The following is a 22492-nucleotide window of genomic DNA, read 5'->3' on the forward strand; positions in this document are numbered from 1 at the left end:
CAAAGATATCTCAATTAATATCTTTAAAACCGATTGTACGACACTCTCTAACGTGGTGGACAGATCACCATCGTTTAATTCAGGGGGCTTCTTTTGTTCTTCCGACCTGGACTGTAATTTCAACAGATGCAAGTCTTACAGGTTGGGGAGCTGTGTGGGGATCTCTGACGGCGCAAGGAGTTTGGGAATCTCAGGAGGTGAGATTACAGATCAATATTTTGGAACTCCATGCAATTTTCAGAGCTCTTCAGTCTTGGCCTCTTCTGAAGAGAGAATCGTTCATTTGTTTTCAGACAGACAATGTCACAACTGTGGCATACATCAATCATCAAGGAGGGACTCACAGTCCTCTGGCTATGAAAGAAGTATCTCGAATACTGGTATGGGCGGAATCCAGCTCCTGTCTAATCTCTGCGGTTCATATCCCAGGTATTGACAATTGGAAAGCGGATTATCTCAGTCGCCAAACGTTACATCCGGGCGAGTGGTCTCTTCACCTAGAGGTGTTTCTTCAGATTGTTCAAATGTGGGAACTTCCAGAAATAGATCTGATGGCGTCTCATCTAAACAAGAAACTTCCCAGGTATCTGTCCAGATCCCGGGATACTCAGGCGGAGGCAGTGGATGCATTATCACTTCCTTGGAAGTATCATCCTGCCTATATCTTTCCGCCTCTAGTTCTTCTTCCAAGAGTAATCTCCAAGATTCTGAAGGAATGCTCGTTTGTTCTGCTGGTAGCTCCGGCATGGCCTCACAGGTTTTGGTATGCGGATCTTGTCCGGATGGCCTCTTGCCAGCCGTGGACTCTTCCGTTAAGACCAGACCTTCTGTCGCAAGGTCCTTTTTTCCATCAGGATCTCAAATCCTTAAATTTAAAGGTATGGAGATTGAACGCTTGATTCTTGGTCAAAGAGGTTTCTCTGACTCTGTGATTAATACTATGTTACAGGCTCGTAAATCTGTATCTAGAGAGATATATTATAGAGTCTGGAAGACTTATATTTCTTGGTGTCTTTCTCATCATTTTTTTTGGCATTCTTTTAGAATTCCGAGAATTTTACAGTTTCTTCAGGATGGTTTAGATAAAGGTTTGTCCGCAAGTTCTTTGAAAGGACAAATCTCTGCTCTTTCTGTTCTTTTTCACAGAAAGATTGCTAATCTTCCTGATATTCATTGTTTTGTACAAGCTTTGGTTCGTATAAAACCTGTCATTAAGTCAATTTCTCCTCCTTGGAGTTTGAATTTGGTTCTGGGGGCTCTTCAAGCTCCTCCTTTTGAACCCATGCATTCATTGGACATTAAATTACTTTCTTAGAAAGTTTTGTTCCTTTTGGTGATCTCTTCTGCCAGAAGAGTCTCTGAATTATCTGCTCTTTCTTGTGAGTCTCCTTTTCTGATTTTTCATCAGGATAAGACGGTGTTGCGAACTTCTTTTGAATTTTTACCTAAGGTTGTGAATTCCAACAACATTAGTAGAGAAATTGTGGTTCCCTCATTATGTCCTAATCCTAAGAATTCTAAGGAGAAATCGTTGCATTCTTTGGATGTTGTTAGAGCTTTGAAATATTATGTTGAAGCTACTAAGTCTTTCCGAAAGACTTCTAGTCTATTTGTTATCTTTTCCGGTTCTAGAAAAGGCCAGAAAGCTTCTGCCATTTCTTTGGCATCTTGGTTGAAATCTTTAATTCATCATGCCTATGTCGAGTCGGGTAAAACTCCGCCTCAAAGGATTACAGCTCATTCTACTAGGTCAGTTTCTACTTCCTGGGCGTTTAGGAATGAAGCTTCGGTTGATCAGATTTGCAAAGCAGCAACTTGGTCCTCTTTGCATACTTTTACTAAATTCTACCATTTTGATGTATTTTCTTCTTCTGAAGCAGTTTTTGGTAGAAAAGTACTTCAGGCAGCGGTTTCAGTTTGAATCTTCTGTTTATGTTTTTCATTAAACTTTATTTTGGGTGTGGATTATTTTCAGCAGGAATTGGCTGTCTTTATTTTATCCCTCCCTCTCTAGTGACTCTTGCGTGGAAAGATCCACATCTTGGGTAGTCATTATCCCATACGTCACTAGCTCATGGACTCTTGCTAATTACATGAAAGAAAACATAATTTATGTAAGAACTTACCTGATAAATTCATTTCTTTCATATTAGCAAGAGTCCATGAGGCCCACCCTTTTTGTGGTGGTTATGATTTTTTTGTATAAAGCACAATTATTCCAATTCCTTATTTTATATGCTTTCGCACTTTTTTCTTATCACCCCACTTCTTGGCTATTCGTTAAACTGATTTGTGGGTGTGGTGAGGGGTGTATTTGTAGGCATTTTGAGGTTTGGGAAACTTTGCCCCTCCTGGTAGGAATGTATATCCCATACGTCACTAGCTCATGGACTCTTGCTAATATGAAAGAAATGAATTTATCAGGTAAGTTCTTACATAAATTATGTTTTCTTTCATGTAATTAGCAAGAGTCCATGAGCTAGTGACGTATGGGATATACATTCCTACCAGGAGGGGCAAAGTTTCCCAAACCTCAAAATGCCTATAAATACACCCCTCACCACACCCACAAATCAGTTTTTACAAACTTTGCCTCCTATGGAGGTGGTGAAGTAAGTTTGTGCTAGATTCTACGTTGATATGCGCTCCGCAGCAGGTTGGAGCTCGGTTTTTCTCTCAGCGTGCAGTGAATGTCAGAGGGATGTAAGGAGAGTATTGCCTATTTGAATTCAATGATCTCCTTCTACGGGGTCTATTTCATAGGTTCTCTGTTATCGGTCGTAGAGCTTCATCTCTTACCTCCCTTTTCAGATCGACGATATACTCTTATATATACCATTACCTCTACTGATTCTCGTTTCAGTACTGGTTTGGCTTTCTACTACTTGTAGATGAGTGTCCTGGGGTAACTAAGTCTTATTTTCTGTGACACTCTAAGCTATGGTTGGGCACTTTTTATATAAAGTTCTAAATATATGTGTTCAAACATTTATTTGCCTTGACTCAGGATGTTCAACATTCCTTATTTCAGACGGTCAGTTTCATATTTGGGATAATGCATATGAATTAATCAATTTTTTTCTTACCTTAAAATTTGACTTTTTCCCTGTGGGCTATTAGGCTCGCGGGGGCTGAAAATGCTTCATTTTATTGCGTCATTCTTGGCGCAGACTTTTTTGGCGCAAATTTTTTTTTCTGTTTCCGGCGTCATACGTGTCGCCGGAAGTTGCGTCATTTTTTTGATGTTTTTTTGCGCCAAAAGTGTCGGCGTTCCGGATGTGGTGTCATTTTTGGCGCCAAAAGCATTTAGGTGCCAAATAATGTGGGCGTCTTTTTTGGCGCTAAAAAATATGGGCGTCTCTATTGTCTCCACATTATTTAAGTCTCATTATTTATTGCTTCTGGTTGCTAGAAGCTTGTTCACTGGCATTTTTTCCCATTCCTGAAACTGTCATTTAAGGAATTTGATCAATTTTGTTTTATATGTTGTTTTTTCTATTACATATTGCAAGATGTCTCCGTTTGTCCCTGAGTCAGAAGCCACTTCTGGAAAAATGCTTAACTGAGTTTCAGTTCTACCAAAGCTAAGTTCATTTATTTTAAATGTTATAAATGTTTATCTTTAGCTATGGTTTGTAATAAGTTATTATGATATACTTTTACATGCAGATTCCATTAGTATTTATGCTTTATACATTTCCATTCTTAAGTGTAAGAAATGTTTAGAAGATTTATAAGAAATATTTTTTCTGATTAAGGCTATGTCTGACTTCGTGCCTTCTAATACGATTTTTAGGTCTTTTTCACTTCTTTTTTAATTATTGAAGTTTCAAATGACCAACAACATACTGATTTATCCTTCTCTGATGATGTTTTTTTCTCTTTCAGAAATTCTCTTCATCAGATATTGACACTAACAAATCTACTTTTTTATATAATTTTTTTTATTATTAAAGTACATTTGTTCTTTGTTGAAGAGGTGTTGATTATTTTGGATATTAAGGTAACTAGTTCTTTAAGACTAGCTGACACTATTTCTGCCTTTTTATTTCTTCTGTGATTTCAGAGGTTTTCTTTCCAATTCCCCATACTAGGGAATGGAATAGGCTGAGAATTTTATTTTATTTTTAAACTATATTCTTTGTCAGCAGTTAAATTCAATTTGGAGGGTTCTCCAATTTATTGGAGCTATCTCTACTCCTACTAATTATGCTATTGTTTTTATAGCAAAATAGTATTTATTTTCCTTTATATAGTTGTATCTTATTTTTGGAAAATTATTTAGTATCAGGTACTTTTCTTGGTCCTGTGATATTGCAATTGCTTCATTTTTTCTGTTTTCTTTAAGATCAAGTATCAGATCATGATTTATTTTAGCATTGTTAAGGGACAACATTTATTAGACTAGGTGCCGTTGCATTTGTCTTGTTGTTTTGCATTTTGCAAGTCCTCTGTTTTGACTGGTCCTTTAAACTGGACTATCATGCTAATGATTTCATTTGTGTCTTCATTTTATTGAATATATTCGCAAATGAGGGTTAATCTATGTCTTTAGCTATTTTAGCTAGAAGAATTCTGTGATTTAAAAAAAAAAAAAAAAAAAGAAAATCCATATTTCTTTTGTTCTAAGATAATCAATTATAATTGGATTCAATTCTTAACTGTTACTATGGGCTTCAAGATTGAGTTCTAAGACTAAAACTTTAAGCTTATACTAGTTTGGTTGTTCTTATTAAGGAACGAATCCTGAGTTCTTTCCCAAGTAACATGTTTTTAATTGGTGTTCGAAATTATCTCCTTAATGTTGCGATGCACGTGCCGTATTCCAGCTTGGCTGGTAAGGGGCAGGTTAAGACTTCTTTGAAATTTATTTGGTTCTATTTTGTCCAAATTTCTTTGATTTTATTCCAGTAAGGCTAACACTTTCTTTCAGTGTGTTTCTGTCCTATATATTTTGGGTACTGTTGAGGCATGGCTGGGTACCCATGGGGTTCAAGCGCTGCTCAGACCTGGAATCTTCTGGGGTTTTTATTCCAGTTCCTTTTCTAGGAACTGGGTTTTGGAGTTTTATTCAAACTATTTTGCCTTTTTGTGGTCATTGATAGCATTATTTGTTTTCTTTAGATACAATAAATGCGTATTCTTCATTTTTCTGTTTTTATTCAGATTATTTCCTGAGGATGCGGATTCTCATATGTTTCACTTGCTCTTCAGGACATAGTTAGAGGATCTTTTTTCAAAAGCTCTTGATTCATCACGCAAGGGTCACCTTTTTTTTTTTTAGGTTTCCAGATAGTTTATGTCACTATCTTTGTCTCTATCAGACAAGGGACAATTTGTATTGGGTTCCGTCTGTCGGTACCTTTAGTCTCTATTATTTCCTTCAGTTGCTATATATGCATAGAAGTTTTAACAGCATTGGATTCAATTTCCTTTGCTCATTTTCAATGGAAAGATCCTTTCCAGCTTTTTATGAGTGTTGTTTCTTCAAGAACATGGTTGGAAGATCAATTAACCAAAAAGTTTGTTTATTCCTCAGACAAGAGTAACCTTTTTTAGATTTCCGGATAGATTCAGTGTCCATGACTCTGTCTCTGTTGGACAGGAGACGTCTGAAATTGGTTTCAGCTTATCGAAACCTTCAGTCTCAATCATTCCCTTCGGTAGCCTTATGCATGGAAATTCTAGGTTCTTATGACTGCTGCATTGGACGTGTTCCCCTTTGCTCATTTTCACATGCGACCTCTTCAGCTCTGTATGCTGAACCAGTGGTGCCGGGATTATACAAAGATATCTCATTTAATATCTTTAAAACTGATTGTTCGACTCCCTCTGACGTGGTACAGACCACCATCGTTTAGTTCAGGGGGGCTTCTTTTTTCTTCCAACCTGGACTGTGATCTCAACAGATTCAAGTCTGACAGGTTGGGGAGCTGTATGGGGGTTTCTGACAGCACAAGGGGTTTGAGATATCTCAGGAGGTGAGATTACCAATCAATATTTTGGAACTCCGTGCAATTTTCAGAAGCTCTTCAGTCATGCCTCTTCTAAAGAGAGAATCGTTCATTTGTTTTCAGACAGACAATGTCACAACTGTGGCATATATCAATCATCAAGGAGGGACTCACAGTCCTCTGGCTATGAAAGAAGTCCATTGGGCAAAAGGGAAACCAGGGACCTTTAAATGTGGCCGAAACCATTGGGCAAAAGGGAAACCAGGGACCTTTAAATGTGGCCGAAAAAACTGTTGCATGTGCCCCTTAATCTGGAATAGGGATTCCATTAAGGACACAAGTCATTTGAAATAATTTCCCATCAAATCAAGAGGCACCTGTCAATCAACGTATGTGGTTTATAGCCTAACATGTAAATGTGGGTGTGTCTATGTAGGAAGGACAAAAAGGAAAGTGAAACGTAGATGCTATGAGCATATTTACAACATAGAACAAGGTCTAAAGACACATAGTGTGTCTGATCACTTCCGTGAGTTCCATAACAAGGACCCCAGTAGTCTTAAAATTAGTATTTTAGAAACAGTATCTGTGACTTCCAATCCCCACCAAAGATTAACAGAATTAAGAAAAAGAGAAACGAAGTGGATTCAATTGTTAGATTGCTTGGTTCCAAAAGGGTTAAACATAGATTTGGATCTCCAAGCATTCATGATTTGATTTTAATAATTTATTAACTAATTATCATAGGTACACCCTCACAAGTAACAACTATTCTAAAGAGAATAATGCAAGTTAATAAGCAGTAACTATTTAGAATTATAAAAAATTTTTTAGTTAGTATATTTATAAATTTATAGTCTTAGGGTTTTACTAGTGTATTTTTTTAAAATAAATTTTTAATCCGTAGGAAAGCACACATTAGTGAGGATTAGAATTGGTGTTGGTACATCACTATTACTAGTAATAGGAGGTATATAAGGGAGAAGGTAAAGTCTATATCCCTTTAAGGAATTAATAATATCCCTTCAAGAAATACTAGTAGAGTGTGTAGTAAGCAAGAGCCCCACAATCGCTATTCAAAAGCACAATATAATGATATGTTTGTATATTTAGGTATATTATATGACGTTGTTGTTTTGTTTTGTATTGCTAAATATATTTATTCAGTTTCACTGCAATATGCATTCTGTGTAATGTGGTGTTTTTAAATTCTAATTAGAATATCAACATCGGCGACTCCTATCTGACTTACCGCAAATGAGACACATTGTTTGCTAGTGGGTGTGTCGGATCGGAGTCTACGATAGGACTATAGTTCAACCAATGGAAACATAGCTGGACGTTTAAGAAGAGGATCCCCGCGAAATAAGTTATCATACCCTGAGTCTTGAGAAAGTCCCGACAAAAGAGGACGAAACGCGTAGACCTTAATAGGGACACTGTTGATAGACATTCATATTCATTTGTTCTTACAAGTACTTGTTTATCCGTCACCATTTGGGTTATTGACATCTGAGCCTGGGGATTTCACGGAGACGCCATAACTGATCCCAGTGTGAAGAGCTAACAGAGAAACTGTGATCCAGCGGACTGTTAATACCTAAAGGCTTGAATATTGCTAACTTCTTGTAAGTGCAATTTGTTTTTAGCGCATGACATAATAATAAAAGTTTTACCTTGAGTTGCGGTTGCGCTCTGTTCCCTTTTTGTGTTCACAGCTTCCCGTAGTTTGGGCGCTCTTCAGCGTCTAACGAGCATCAAAGCAGCACCGCTCTCAATAACAGAGACAGGAGGATCTTTATTCTGACACTCGAATATATGTTTAAGTTTACCATACTACTGGGGACATCGAGGTGAGATAGGTAGCATATGTTAAGCTACTTTTTAGTTTGTTTTAATGTTATATGTAACAGTTGGGTTGTGTTTTATTTTCGAATATTGCGTTACATTTGTCAACTCAAAATGATTTTCAACATTGTTCATATTGACTGTGTTGTTCTATTGTGTATAAGGAGTGCTCAGCAGTTGGCTCACTTAGACATTTTACATTGTGAATTTTTACTTTGTATGCTAATCCTGTAACCGGTCTAGTGTGTAGAGTACAGCCAGCTGATAATAGGTAACAATAGGCTCTACAGCAGTGGTCAGTTAGCGCAGTGTTAGGGTAACAGTATATGAAAGAAGTATCTTGAATACTGGTATGGGCGGAATCCAGCTCCTGTCTAATCTCTGCGGTTCATATCCCAGGTATTGACAATTGGAAAGCGGATTATCTCAGTCGCCAAACGTTACATCCGGGCGAGTGGTCTCTTCACCTAGAGGTGTTTCTTCAGATTGTTCAAATGTGGGGACTTCCAGAAATAGATCTGATGGCTTCTCATCTAAACATGAAACTTCCCAGGGATCTGTCCAGATCCAGGGATCCTCAGGCGGAAGCAGTGGATGCATTGTCACTTCCTTGGAAGTATCATCCTGCCTATATCTTTCCGCCTCTAGTTCTTCTTCCAAGAGTAATCTCCAAGATTCTGAAGGAATGCTCGTTTTTTTCTGCTGGTGGCTCCAGCATGGTCTCACAGGTTTTGGTATACGGTTCTTGTCCGCATGGCTTCTTGCCAACCGTGGACTCTTCCGTTAAGACCAGACCTTCTGTCACAAGGTCCTTTTTTACCATCAGGATCTCAAATCCTTAAATTTAAAGGTATGGAGATTGAACTCTTGATTCTTAGTCAAAGAGGTTTCTCTGACTCTGTGATTAATACTATGTTACAGGCTCGTAGATCTGTATCTAGGAAGATATATTATCGAGTCTGGAAGACTTACATTTCTTGGTGTCTTTCTCATCATTTTTCCTGGCATTCTTTTAGAATTCCGAGAATATTTCAGTTTCTTCAGGATGGTTTGGATAAAGGTTTGTCTGCAAGTTCCTTGAAAGGATAAATCTCTGCTCTTTCTGTTCTTTTTCACAGAAGGATTGCTATTCTTCCTGATATTCATTGTTTTGTACAAGCTTTGGTTCGTATAAAACCTGTTATTAAGTAAATTTCTCCTCCTTGGAGTTTGAATTTGGTTCTGGGGGCTCTTCAAGCTCTTCCGTTTGAACCTATGCATTCACTGGACATTATATTACTTTCTTGGAAAGTTTTGTTTTCTTTTGGCCATCTCTTCTGCTAGAAGAGTTTCTGAATTATCTGCTCTTTCTTGTGAATCTCCTTTTCTAATTTTCCATCAGGATAAGGCGGTGTTGCGAACTTCTTTTAAATTTTTACCTAAGGTTGTGAATTCTAACAACATTAGTAGAGAAATTGTGGTTCCTTCATTATGTCCTAATCCTAAGAATTCTAAGGAGAGATCATTGCATTCTTTGGATGTAGTTAGAGCTTTGAAATATTATGTTGAAGCTAATAGACTTCTAGTCTATTTGTTATCTTTTCTGGTTCTAGGAAAGGTCAGAAGGCCTCTGCCATTTCTTTGGCATCTTGGTTGAAATCTTTAATTCATCATGCTTATGTTGAGTCGGGTAAATCTCCGCCTCAAAGGATTACAGCTCATTCTACTAGGTCAGTTTCTACTTCCTGGGCGTTTAGGAATGAAGCTTCGATTGATCAGATTTGCAAAGCAGCAACTTGGTCTTCTTTGCATACTTTTACTAAATTCTACCATTTTGATGTGTATTCTTCTTCTGAAGCAGTTTTTGGTAGAAAAATACTTCAGGCAGCTGTTTCAGTTTGATTCTTCTGCTTATAATTTCAGTTTTCTTCATTATAAGATTTAAACTTTGTTTTGGGTGTGGATTATTTTTCAGCGGAATTGGCTGTCTTTATTTTATCCCTCCCTCTCTAGTGACTCTTGCGTGGAAGATCCACATCTTGGGTAGTCATTATCTCATATGTCACTAGCTCATGGACTCTTGCTAATTACATGAAAGAAAACATAATTTATGTAAGAACTTACCTGATAAATTCATTTCTTTCATATTAGCAAGAGTCCATGAGGCCCACCCTTTTTTGTGGTGGTTATGATTTTTTTGTATAAAGCACAATTATTCCAATTCCTTGTTTTTTATGCTTTCGCACTTTTTTCTTATCACCCCACTTCTTGGCTATTCGTTAAACTGATTTGTGGGTGTGGTGAGGGGTGTATTTATAGGCATTTTGAGGTTTGGGAAACTTTGCCCCTCCTGGTAGGAATGTATATCCCATACGTCACTAGCTCATGGACTCTTGCTAATATGAAAGAAATGAATTTATCAGGTAAGTTCTTACATAAATTATGTTTTCTGACAAATTTATTTTTTTCTTTAGAACAGAGGTAAAGTCCAGCACTCAGATTATGCAAGTCACAGAGACCAACTTCCAGGGTCACAAAGACAATTAAAAAAACAGCAAGGAGTGACAGCATAATACTTTTATTATAAAGACAAGCAGGGTGATAACAGCAACGTTTCGGGACCTCTGTCCCTTTCTCAAGCTTGAGAAAGGGACAGAGGTCCCGAAACGTTGCTGTTATCACCCTGCTTGTCTTTATAATAAATTTATCTTTTCTCCCACTTTCCGGCCCCATGTATCATGTGACAGACATCAGCCAATGACAGACTAATATACGTATACCCTGTGAGCTTGAGTGTCCCTTTCAAGTACAACTGATTGATATCTTTCTAGCATGCTGGACACTTTAATAGCTAACAACAAATGTTGAACTTTGCATGGCTTCAGCTACTAACTACCTATGTGTTGTTGTCAAACAGCAATTTACAAGGAACCAGCCTTGATATCTCTAACAGCCTTATTTGTGCTTTGCAATTATTCTACTAACAATTATTGAACTAAGTTGAACTTTCCACAAGAACATTAAGAGAGCTCCCTAATAGGACATTCTGAATTGGGTTTTATGATATTTGTTGTATTTTTGAACTTAGATGTGTTTGTTAATATTGTTTTCACTTAAAGTGATAGTTCAATTTACCATCAATAAATAGTAATTTGAAGGAAATTGTTGTAGTGCTGGATAGGGTTATCTGTCTTTGGGCAGTTGCTTAAATTTCAACTCTCTAAAGTGCTTCTTTTATTTTTGAATATATATATAATGTGTGTGTGTGTGTGTGTGTGTATGTATGTATATAAATGTGTGTGTGTGTGTATGTATGTATATAAATGTGTGTGTGTGTGTATGTATGTATATATAAATGTCTGTGTGTATGTTTCTGTATATATATATATATATATATATATATATATATATATATATCTCAATTTACTAGGTGTCCAAGACTTATGCTATGGAGTGAAGGGTCTTGAAAATAAATAAATATATATATATATATATATATATATATATATATATATATATATATATATATATATATTTGAAATCATATATCTGTATCTTAAAATTAAAAATAATTGTTTGTTCCTAAGTTTTATATATATATATTTGACCACTTCTATAAAAATGCTGTCAGTATAGTCTAACACACTGCTTATTATGTAACAGACTTTCGCTTTACCTCCAGGCATTCGGGTTTTATGCCAGGATCCAACAGAATGTCTCTTTTCTTTTATCTGCACATCAAACAATCACATCTCTCGGATCACAGGAATGATTGAGCGTGTCTGTTCCTCTCTTGGAAGCCGTTTGTGTCAGCTGGATTCTGTGGAATACTACACCTTCCCAACACTACAGGCACTGGCAGGCAGGTACCAGGTTTTATTTAGTTACTTGGCAGCTGCTGTCATTAGGGTGTTTTTAACCAAAAGGATGAAAGTTTTTTTCCCCAAGAAAGAGACAGATTTCATAGAGATTCACAGACCTGTTTGAGAAACAGACTTTGCTCATAACCATGTTTTGTTCATTTTTTACATGCATAACATATAAAAGTTCAGCATTTGGTATTAGAATTACCTTGTAAAATGTAGTGTTGAATTTCTGTTAATTTCAGACTCTTTAATATTATTAGCATTTTCTTTATGTCTAGTCAAAATTAAACTTTCACAATTCAGATAGAGAATGCAATTTTAAAGGGACAGTCTACACCAGAATTTTTATTGTTTTAAAAGATAGATAATCCCTTTATTACCCATTCCCCAGTTTTGCATAACCAACACAGTTATATTAATATACTTTTAACCTCTGTGATTATCTTGTATCTAAGCCTCTGCAAACTGCCCCTTTATTTCAGTTCTTTTGACAGACTTGCAGTTTAGCCAATCAGTGCCTGCTCCCAGATAACTTCACGTGCACGAGCACAGTGTTATCTATATGAAACACGTGAACTAACACCCTCTAGTGGTGAAAAACTATTAAAATGCAAAGAGGTGGCCTTCAAGGTCTAAGAAATTAGCATATGAACCTCCTAGGTTAAGCTTTCAACTAAGAATAACAAGAGAACAAAGCAAAATTGGTGATAAAAGTAAATTGGAAAATTGTTTAAAAATACATGCCCTATCTGAATCATGAAAGTTTATTTTGGCCTAGACTGTCCCTTTAAGCAACTTTCTAATTTACTCCTATTATTATTTTTTCATCATTCTCTTGCTATCTTTATTTGAAAAAGCAAGAATGTAAGCATAGGAGCCGGCCCATTTTTGGTTCAGCACCTGGGTTTCACTGTTTTATAGGTGTCTAAATGTTGCCACCAATTAGCAAGCGCTAACCAGGTACTAAACCAAAAATGGTCCTGCGACTAATCATAAATTAAAATAAAGATAGTAAGAGAACAAAGAAAAATGAAAAATAGGAGTAAATTAGAAATCAGAATCTATCTGAATCATGAAACTTTAATTTTGACTAGACTATTCCTTTAAAAAATAAATAAATATATATATATATTTCATTTTACAAGCAATTAAATAGCTACATCACAGCTGTGAATGTCTTATTTGGCACTAATTCAACCCTTTTATGGTTCATGTGAAATAACTTTATTACTGGTAACCAAGAGGATAAAAAAATTCAACTTCTTTTACTAGCAACCAGGAGGTTAAATCATATATGTTTCTTACAACTAATAGCTGAAATCACTAGTGTGTGTACCACTGACAGCCCGGGGCAGTGATGGCTAACCCCAGATGTTTTGGAACTACATTTCCCATGATGCTTAGGCACTCTGCAGTCTAGTTAATCATCATGGAAAATGTAATTCCGAAACATCAAGGGTGCCAAGGTTAGCCGTCACTGCCCTAGGGTTAAATCACTAAAAGATGTATTTAAAGGGACATAATATTCATATGCTAAATCACTTGGAAGTGATGCAGCATAACTGTAAAAAGCTGTCAGGAAAATATCACCGGAACATCTCTTTGTAAAAAGGAAGATATTTTACCTTAAAATTTCCTCAGTTCACCAGAGTAAGTGCTCTGTAAAAAGTTATTTCAGTTGCTGCCCAGCTGCAGGTAAAAAAAAAAGAAAAAAGGAAGAAATGTACAGCAGCCAATCAGCATCAGCAGTGCTGAGGTCATGAACTCTTTTACTGTGATCTCATGAGATTTCATAGTAAACTTCCTTAAACTGAATAGGGAAATAATGAGTTTGCGTGAGGCACGCTCCCTTGCAGGTCCTGGGACAGACATACTGATTTGCTGCTTAAAGTCCTTTACAATGGGGTGTGAATACTTTTTGAGGTAAAATATCTTTCTTTTTACATAGAGATGTTCAGGTGATATTTTCTAGTCAGCTTTTTACAACTATGCTGCATCACTTTCAAGTGTTTCAACATTTGGGTATCATGACCCTTTAAATTATCTTGCGACTAAAATCTCATTCTATGGAAGAATTATCTCGACTAAGATGTCCTTATTACCTAAGTTGCTCTACTTATTTCGCTCCCTACCCATATCTCTTCCTCTATCAGACCTGCAAAAACTCCAGAAGGACATCTTAAAATTTGTGTGGCAGGGAAAAAGAGCGAGAATCCATAAGAAACTTATGTGTACTACTAAGGGAGATGGGGGGGTAGGTCTCCCAAATCTAATATCTTATTATTATTCGGCCCGCACTGCCCAAACCCTACACTGGTTCAATATCAACAATAATTCACAATGGGTAAATATTGAATCAAGCGTTATGAATACCATTCCATTATCTAACCTCTTGTGGACCCCTGACGCCACAACTACTCCCAAAAAATGTGAATATATCACAATCCAACACACCCTACACATCTGGAAAACATTAAACTCCAAATTCCCCCTACTCAATAGGAGATCTATGATCACCCCTTTGATAACTAATAATACCTCTTTTGATAAAACCACTCAAAAGAAATGGCGTAATAGAGGACTCTATAGAATTGCAGATATATATAAAGAAGGTAGGTTGATTACATATGAACAATATCAGGCTTTAGATCACGAAGACAAGAATATTTGGTATCACTACCTACAATTAAAATCCAGAGCACAGCAAGTCCTGGGGGGAGAGAGGGTCCCAACAAGCACCACACTAGAGAGGCTCTGCCTAACGGATCATCAAATCAGAGGGGGCATATCCACCTTGTACACACTATTCAACAGCGAATCTCAAGACAGTAAACCACCTATAATGTTAAAATGGGAAAATGACACAGGGAGAACTTGGTCAGTTAAGACGTGGAGGGAGGCCTTAGTTAATGGCTTATCTTTCTCGCAAAACGCGACCCTTAGGGAAAATTTCCTTAAGGTGGCTTTCAGATGGTACTTATTCCCAACTAGATCAGGTAATAGAGGAGACCCATCATCCAAACTCTGCTATAGAGGTTGTGGCGAACCTGGGACATACCCACATATGTGGTGGGAATGTAGAAGCGTTAGGGAAACCTGGAAACATACATCTGCTCTTCTGAGCGATATTTTCCAAAAACCAATAATTTTGTCTATGGAACAGGCCTTACTCCACTTTCCGATCCCTGGAATATCCAAGCATAATAATAAGTTAGCTAGGTGGATATGTACAATTGTTAGACTGGGTATAGCCCAATTTTGGAAAGAAACTCCCCCTAGTTTTGAAATGATAAAACAAAAGATGATATTCCATTTCGATATGGCGAGCTCTACAGCAGAATATCTAGATGATAAAAAACCATTCCTTCAACAATGGGAGCCCTTTATACATTACTATGAAGCCATGAGGAGGGGGGGGGGGCGGAAGTGGACCGGGCTGAGCAAAGCATTTCAGGAACAACACCACTAACCCCCTTGGGGGAGTAGAGACATCTTCAGAATCTGTTAATTATATTACATGGGAATGTAGAGCTTTTTCAATGTACTGAATGACCTCTAAATGCTGAGATTTGTGACCAATGTTTATTGTTTATTGTATATGTTAAAATTTATGAATAAAAATATTTTCAACATAAATTATCTTGCGACTAAAGAATAATTAGTGGTATAAATTATGCATATAACATTTCTCTTACCTTGGTGTATCCGGTCCACGGCTTCATCCTTACTTGTGGGATATTCTCAATCCCTACAGGAAGTGGCAAAGAGAGCACACAGCAGAGCTGTCCATATAGCTCCCCTCAGGCTCCGCCCCCCCCAGTCATTCTCTTTGCCGCTCTAACAAGTAGCATCTCCACGGGAGGGTAAAGAGTTTGTGGTGTTAGATTTGTAGTTTTTATTTCTTCAATCAAAAGTTTGTTATTTTTAAATAGTGCCGGTTTGTACTATTTACTCTGAGGCAGAAAGTGATGAAGATTTCTGCTGAGAGGAATATGATTTTAGCACCCGTAACTAAAATCCATTGCTGTTCCCACGCAGGACTGTTGAGTACCGGAGAACTTCAGTTGGGGGGAACAGTTTGCAGGCTTAACTGCTTCAGGTATGATCAGTCATTTTTTCTAACAAGACCCAGTAATGCTAGAAGACTGACAGGAATCCCCATGAGGGAAGGTAAGCCATTTTCTGAGACTCAGTATAGAAGGATGGCTTAGGTTAAGGGCTTAAATACTGGTTGACACTGTTTTGGGCTAAATCGATTGCTTTATTAGCATGATTTCATATTGAATCTAGTGTTTTTAGACTTATAAAACACTTTATGGGGTTTTTTATTTCGCCTGGCATTTTATTAGACACCTAATCTATCTCAGAAGGCCCCATCACTCCGGAATGAAGAGGGAGGGGGCCTCATTTTCGCACCTCAGTTGCGCAGTTGTTTTACTAGGCAGTTCATGCAGCTTCACGTGTAGAGTCCAGAGACCTCAGGGAGGACTTCAGAGAGGCTTATTTTCATCTTCAAATAATCCCTAAGGAAGGTAAAAGCTACAGTAGAGACTGTGGCATCGTGCTGTAGTGTTTGCAACCGGTTGACTGCTTCTTTAGCTCCGGTTTGGGCATTAAGGGGTTAAATGATTTGAAAATTTGTGTGCAATCATTTCAAAGCATTAGGATAATGTGGTGAAAATTTCATTAAGATCGTATGTTTTTTTGATGTTTTGGACACAGTAACGTTTTTTCAAAAAGTATTTTTTCTTGCATTGTAGTGCTGTCTAAGTCTGTCAAACATGTCTGAGCCTTCAGATAGCCCTTGTTCTTTGTGTTTAAAAGCCATGGCGGTACCCCGATTGCATTTGTGTTTAAAGTGTGCTATAGCGTCTAAGCAGTTTAAGGACCATGCAGTGACACTTAAAAATGTAGCCCTAGATGATTCTTTAGCAGAAGGTAGTGAGGATAGTACTCTTTCCTCTCCTCTTGTGTCGACACCAGTTATGCCCGCGCAAGCGATGCCCAGTACCTCTAGCGCAGAGCTTTCCAAACTTTTCATCTTGGTGACACACTTTTTAGACCTACATCATTTCATGACACAGTAATTCAGTTGTCCTGGCAAACAGGAGGTTAAACTAACTTGCTTTAAGAGATACGGACACATACATAAATAATATAATAACGAAATGTATTTACAAGTAACAGTAAGTATGTGCAAGAATTAATAACACCAATAGTTACTTACTATTTTAATGGGATGTATGAGGTTGATGGGATGAACACAATTTCTGAATATTTGGTGGAATAGTAGATAAAGACCCTAGCATTTCATCATCAAGCATTTTTAAGCTTCCCCTTCCTATCCATATATCAAGAGCAGGAGCAGCAATGCACTACTGGAGTTAGCTGCAAAAAAAAATCCCTCTGACTTCAGCTCAGTGTTTAAGCTGCCGCCCTCAGAGCTCGGTGAGTCCGATTGACTAGTGCCTGCGCTGCAAACACACTGCTGTCCCACTCACTGACTACACGAGCCGATTGAGGAGACTACACATGCAGTCAGGAGCCAATGTGCCGCCAATTGGAATAGTTTCAGTTCCGACTGAGCTGCACAAATAGATTAAGATGACCTGTGACCCCTTAGGTATCAATAACGTGTCAACCATGTGAAATGCGTAGCAGGCAGGCAGAAAGTCAGAAACCCAAAAAAATTTTTTAAAAAAATTTGTGCTGAAGCAGGGACACACCTACACACTGCTGCCGACACACTAGTGTGTCCCGACACACAGTTTGGAAAGCACTGCTCTAGCGCATCGATCCCTATTACTTTTCAACAGTTAGCAGCAGTAATGGATAATTCTCTTGCAGCATTTTTATCCAAACTGCCAGCATTTCCAAGGAAGCGCGATAGCTCAGTTTTAAATACAGAAAATGAGCAACCAGACGCATTGGATAATTTATCTGTAGTGCCCTCACAACAATCTGACTTGGCGGTGAGGGATGGCCTGTCTGAGGGAGAAATTTCTGACACAGGAAAAGTTTCTCAGCAGGCAGAGCCAGATACCATAGCATTTAAATTTAAGCTAGAACACCTCCGCGCCCTGCTTAAGGAGGTCTTAGCTACGCTAGATGATTGTGACCCCTTGGTGGTCCCAGAAAAATTGTGTAAAATGGACAAATTCTTAGAGGTCCCGGTACACACTGAGGCGTTTCCGATCCCTAAGAGGGTGGCGGATATTGTGACTAGGGAGTGGGAGAGACCAGGTGTACCCTTCGTTCCCCCTCCTATATTTAAGAAAATGTTCCCCATAGTTGACCCTAGACGGGACGCGTGGCAGACGGTCCCTAAGGTAGAGGGGGCAGTTTCAACACTAGCCAAGCGCACGACTATCCAATAGAAGACAGTTGCGCTTTCAAAGATCCTATGGATAAAAAATTAGAAGGTTTACTTAAGAGAATATTTGTTCAACAAGGTTTCCTTCTTAAACCAATTTCTTGCATTATTCCTGTAACCACTGCAGCGGCTTTTTTGTTTGAGGAACTGGAAAACTCGCTCCAGAAGGAGACTTCTTATGACGAAGTCATGGATAGAATTCACGCCCTGAAGCTAGCTAATTCTTTCATCACAGATGCCGCTTTTCAGTTAGCTAAATTAGCGGCGAAAAATTCTGGTTTTGCCATCGTGGCGCGCAGAGCGCTTTGGCTAAAATCATGGTCGGCGGACGTGTCGTCCAAAACAAAATTGCTTAATATTCCTTTCAAGGGTAACACCCTATTCGGGCCAGAGTTGAAAGAGATTATTTCAGATATCACTGGGGGAAAGGGCCATGCCCTTCCACAAGATAGACCCTTCAAAGCTAAAAACAAGGCCAATTTTCGTTCCTTTCGCAATTTCAGGAACGAACCTGCTTCAACCTCTACTGCCACTAAGAGGGTAACGCTTCCCAGCCCAAACCAACATGGAAACCTTTGCAGGGCTGGAACAAGGGTAAACAGGCCAAGAAGCCTGCTGCTGCTACCAAGACAGCATGAAAGGGTAGCCCCCGATCCGGGACTGGATCTAGTAGGGGGCAGACTTTCTCTCTTTGCTCAGGATTGGGCAAGAGATGTTCCAGATCCCTGGGCATTAGAAATTGTTGCTCAGGGGTACCATCTAGAATTCAAGGACTCTCCTCCAAGGGGAAGGTTCCACATTTCTCGCTTGTCTTTAGACCAGACAAAGAGACAGGCGTTCTTACGCTGCGTAGAAGACCTTCTAAAGATGGGAGTGATACACCCAGTTCCAACTGCAGAACAAGGACTGGGTTTTTACTCAAACCTGTTTGTAGTTCCCAAAAAGGAAGGAACTTTCAGGCCAATCCTGGATTTAAAAATCCTAAACAAATTCCTCAGAGTTCCATCATTCAAGATGGAAACCATTCGGACAATCTTACCGATGATCCAGGAAGGTCAATATATGACTACCGTGGATTTAAAGGATGCGTACCTGCATATTCCTATCCACAAAGATCACCATCAGTTCCTAAGGTTCGCCTTTCTGGACAAGCATTACCAGTTTGTGGCTCTTCCCTTCGGGTTGGCCACTGCTCCCAGAATTTTCACAAAGGTGCTAGGGTCCCTTCTAGCGGTACTAAGACCAAGGGGCATTGCAGTAGTACCTTACCTAGACGACATCTTAATACAAGCGTCGTCCTTTCACAGAGCAAAGGCTCATACGGACATTGTTCTGGCCTTTCTAAGGTCTCACGGGTGGAAGGTGAACGTAGAAAAAAGTTCTCTGTCCCCGTTCACAAGGGTTCCCTTCCTGGGAACAATAATAGACTCGGTAGAAATGAAAATCTTTCTGACGGAGGTCAGGAAGTCAAAAATTTTGAATACTTGTCGAGTTCTTCATGCCATTCCTCAGCCTTATGTGGCTCAGTGCATGGAGGTAATAGGTCTAATGGTTGCGGCAATGGACGTAGTCCCTTTTGCCCGAATTCATCTAAGACCACTGCAACTGTGCATGCTCAAACAGTGGAATGGGGATTATGCAGATTTGTCTCCCCAGATACAAATGGACTAGAAAACCAGAGACTCACTCCTCTGGTGGTTGTCTCAGGATCACCTGTTTCAGGGAATGAGTTTCCGCAGACCGGAGTGGATCATTGTCACGACCGACACCAGTCTCTTAGGCTGGGGTGCGCTCTGGGACTCCCTGAAAGCTCAGGGTCTATGGTCTCGGGAAGAATCTCTTCTCCTGATAAACATTTTGGAATTGAGAGCGATATTCAATGCGCTCCAGGCCTGGCCTCAGCTAGCGGAGGCCAAATTCATCAGATTTCAGTCGGACAACATCACGACTGTAGCGTACATCAATCATCAGGGAGGAACAAAGAGTTCCCTGGCGATGAGGGAGGTATCCAAGATCATCAAATGGGCAGAGGATCACTCCTGCCATCTATCCGCAATTCACATCCCAGGAGTAGACAACTGGGAGGCGGATTATCTGAGTCACAACAACTAATACGTCTAGTGACACCAGCGTCACTAGGGTACTTCTAAGAGGCGCCAAGGGTAGATATGATAAACCAGTTAATAATATGTACTATAGATGACAAGGAGTAACCCAGTAATAAATCAAGCACCAATATTAAAGTACTCTTAAGGAATGATTATAAACATACAAAATAATAAAAGAATAATAGTTTATATATGTGTATATATACACACACACACATATATATATATATATATATATATATATATATATATACATACAAACTGTGTAGTCCAGTAAAAATGGTTTCGTGCAATATCCAGCAAAGTCCAATGGGTAGTTCCCAGGGTTAGGTATGATGAGCGATGGGTCTAGAAAAGGTAGGCTGCTCCTCCAGGGTGTTGTGCCAAAAACCCAGATGGTAGATCTAAGAAGAAATAGATAGAGGGCGCCACATGGTGCAGGTCATATAACAATAGAACAAAGCAGCAATAGTTACATAAGAATCCTACTCACAGATTATGAAGCACAAAAGTGCAGTATTCGCAGGCCGGAACCATACGTCGTCCGGTAGACTACAGTAAGAAGATGTCGCCAACAGGGGTCCTCGTCTCGCCAGGGAGAGTCCAGGGATACCAAAGGTGATATGATGAAAGCAGATCAATGTGCCAAAGATCCAACTGCAGGTCCAGACACACTTTGTAGAGTGCCAAGGATAATGTTTGGATGAAGCCAATAAAAAGATAGTAGGCAGCAAATGGAGAATTTAAAAAAAAAAAAAAATTAACGCGTTGCTGCTGTTTTTATTGTTAATAAAATTTTTTTTTTTTTTTTTAAACTCTCCATTTGCTGCCTACTATCTTTTTATTGGCTTCATCCAAACATTATCCTTGGCACTCTACAAAGTGTGTCTGGACCTGCAGTTGGATCTTTGGCACATTGATCTGCTTTCATCATATCACCTTTGGTATCCCTGGACTCTCCCTGGCGAGACAAGGACCCCTGTTGGCAACATCTTCTTACTGTAGTCTATCGGACGACGTATGGTTCCGGGCTGCGAGTACTGCACTTTTGTGCTTCATAACCTGTGAGTAGGATTCTTATGTTCCTATTGCTGCTTTGTTCTATTGTTATATTACCTGCACCATGTGGCGCCCTCTATCTATTTCTTCTTGGATTATCTGAGTCGTCAGACTTTCCATCCGGGGGAGTGGGAACTCCACCCGGAGGTTTTTGCCCAGCTAACCCAACTATGGGGCATTCCAGAACTGGATCTGATGGCGTCACGCCAGAACTCCAAAGTTCCACGTTACGGGTCCAGGTCCAGGGATCCCAAGGCGACATTGATAGATGCCTTAGTGGCGCCTTGGTCATTCAATCTAGTTTATGTCTTTCCACCGTTTCCTCTTCTCCCTCGGCTAGTAGCCAGAATCAAGCAGGAGAAGGCTTCAGTAATTCTGATAGCTCCTGTGTGGCCACGCAGGACTTGGTATGCAGACCTGGTGGATATGTCATCGGCTCCACCATGGAAGCTACCTTTGAGGCAGGACCTTCTAATCCAAGGTCCATTCAAGCATCCAAACCTAGTTTCTCTGCAACTGACTGCTTGGAGATTGAACGCTTAATTCTAGCTAAGCGTGGGTTCTCTGAATCAGTTATAGATACTCTGATCCAGGCTAGAAAGCCTGTTACCAGGAAAATTTACCATAAGATATGGCGGAAATATTTTTGTTGGTGCGAATTCAAGGGTTACTCATAGAGTATCTTTTCTCCAAGAAGGTTTGGAGAAGGGGTTGGCAGCTAGTTCCTTAAAGGGACAGATATCTGCTCTGTCTATTCTGTTGCACAAGCGTCTAGCAGCCGTGCCAGATGTTCAGGCGTTTGTACAGGCCTTAGTTAGGATCAAGCCTGTCTACAGACCTGTGGCTCCTCCATGGAGTCTAAATTTAGTTCTTTCAGTTCTTCAAGGGGTTCCGTTTGAACCTCTACATTCCATAGATATTAAGTTACTATCTTGGAAAGTTTTGTTTTTGGTGGCTATTTCTTCTGCTCGAAGAGTTTCTGAATTGTCTGCTTTGCAGTGTAACTCACCCTATCTGGTGTTCCATACAGATAAGGTTGTTTCGCGTACCAAGCCTGGTTTTCTTCCAAAAGTGGTTTCCAATAAGAATATTAACCAGGAAATAGTTGTTCCTTCTCTGTGTCCTAATCCAGTTTCTAAAAAGGAATGTCTGTTACACAATCTTGATGTGGTTTGTGCTTTAAAGTTCTATCTAAAAGCAACTAAAGATTTCAGACAAACATCATCCTTGTTTGTTGTCTATTCTGGCAAGAGGAGAGGTCAAAAAGCGACTGCTACCTCTCTGTCTTTCTGGCTGAAAAGCATC

At 39.1% G+C, this 22492-nt stretch overlaps 1 protein-coding gene across 4 annotated transcripts in view; it reads left to right on the forward strand.

The window, feature by feature from the left end:
- OGG1 (8-oxoguanine DNA glycosylase) overlaps window positions 1–22492 on the forward strand; it is a 95004-nt gene that overhangs the window by 30092 nt on the left and 42420 nt on the right. For all 4 annotated transcript variants that reach the window (XM_053720975.1, XM_053720976.1, XM_053720977.1 and 1 more), the window contains one exon: window positions 11464–11643. In XM_053720975.1, coding sequence (XP_053576950.1) covers window positions 11464–11643 — 180 coding nt within the window. The remainder of the gene's footprint in view (window positions 1–11463; window positions 11644–22492) is intronic.

This window comes from Bombina bombina, chromosome 7, assembly GCF_027579735.1.
Source record: "Bombina bombina isolate aBomBom1 chromosome 7, aBomBom1.pri, whole genome shotgun sequence".
In the NCBI taxonomy this organism is placed as follows: domain Eukaryota; kingdom Metazoa; phylum Chordata; class Amphibia; order Anura; family Bombinatoridae; genus Bombina; species Bombina bombina.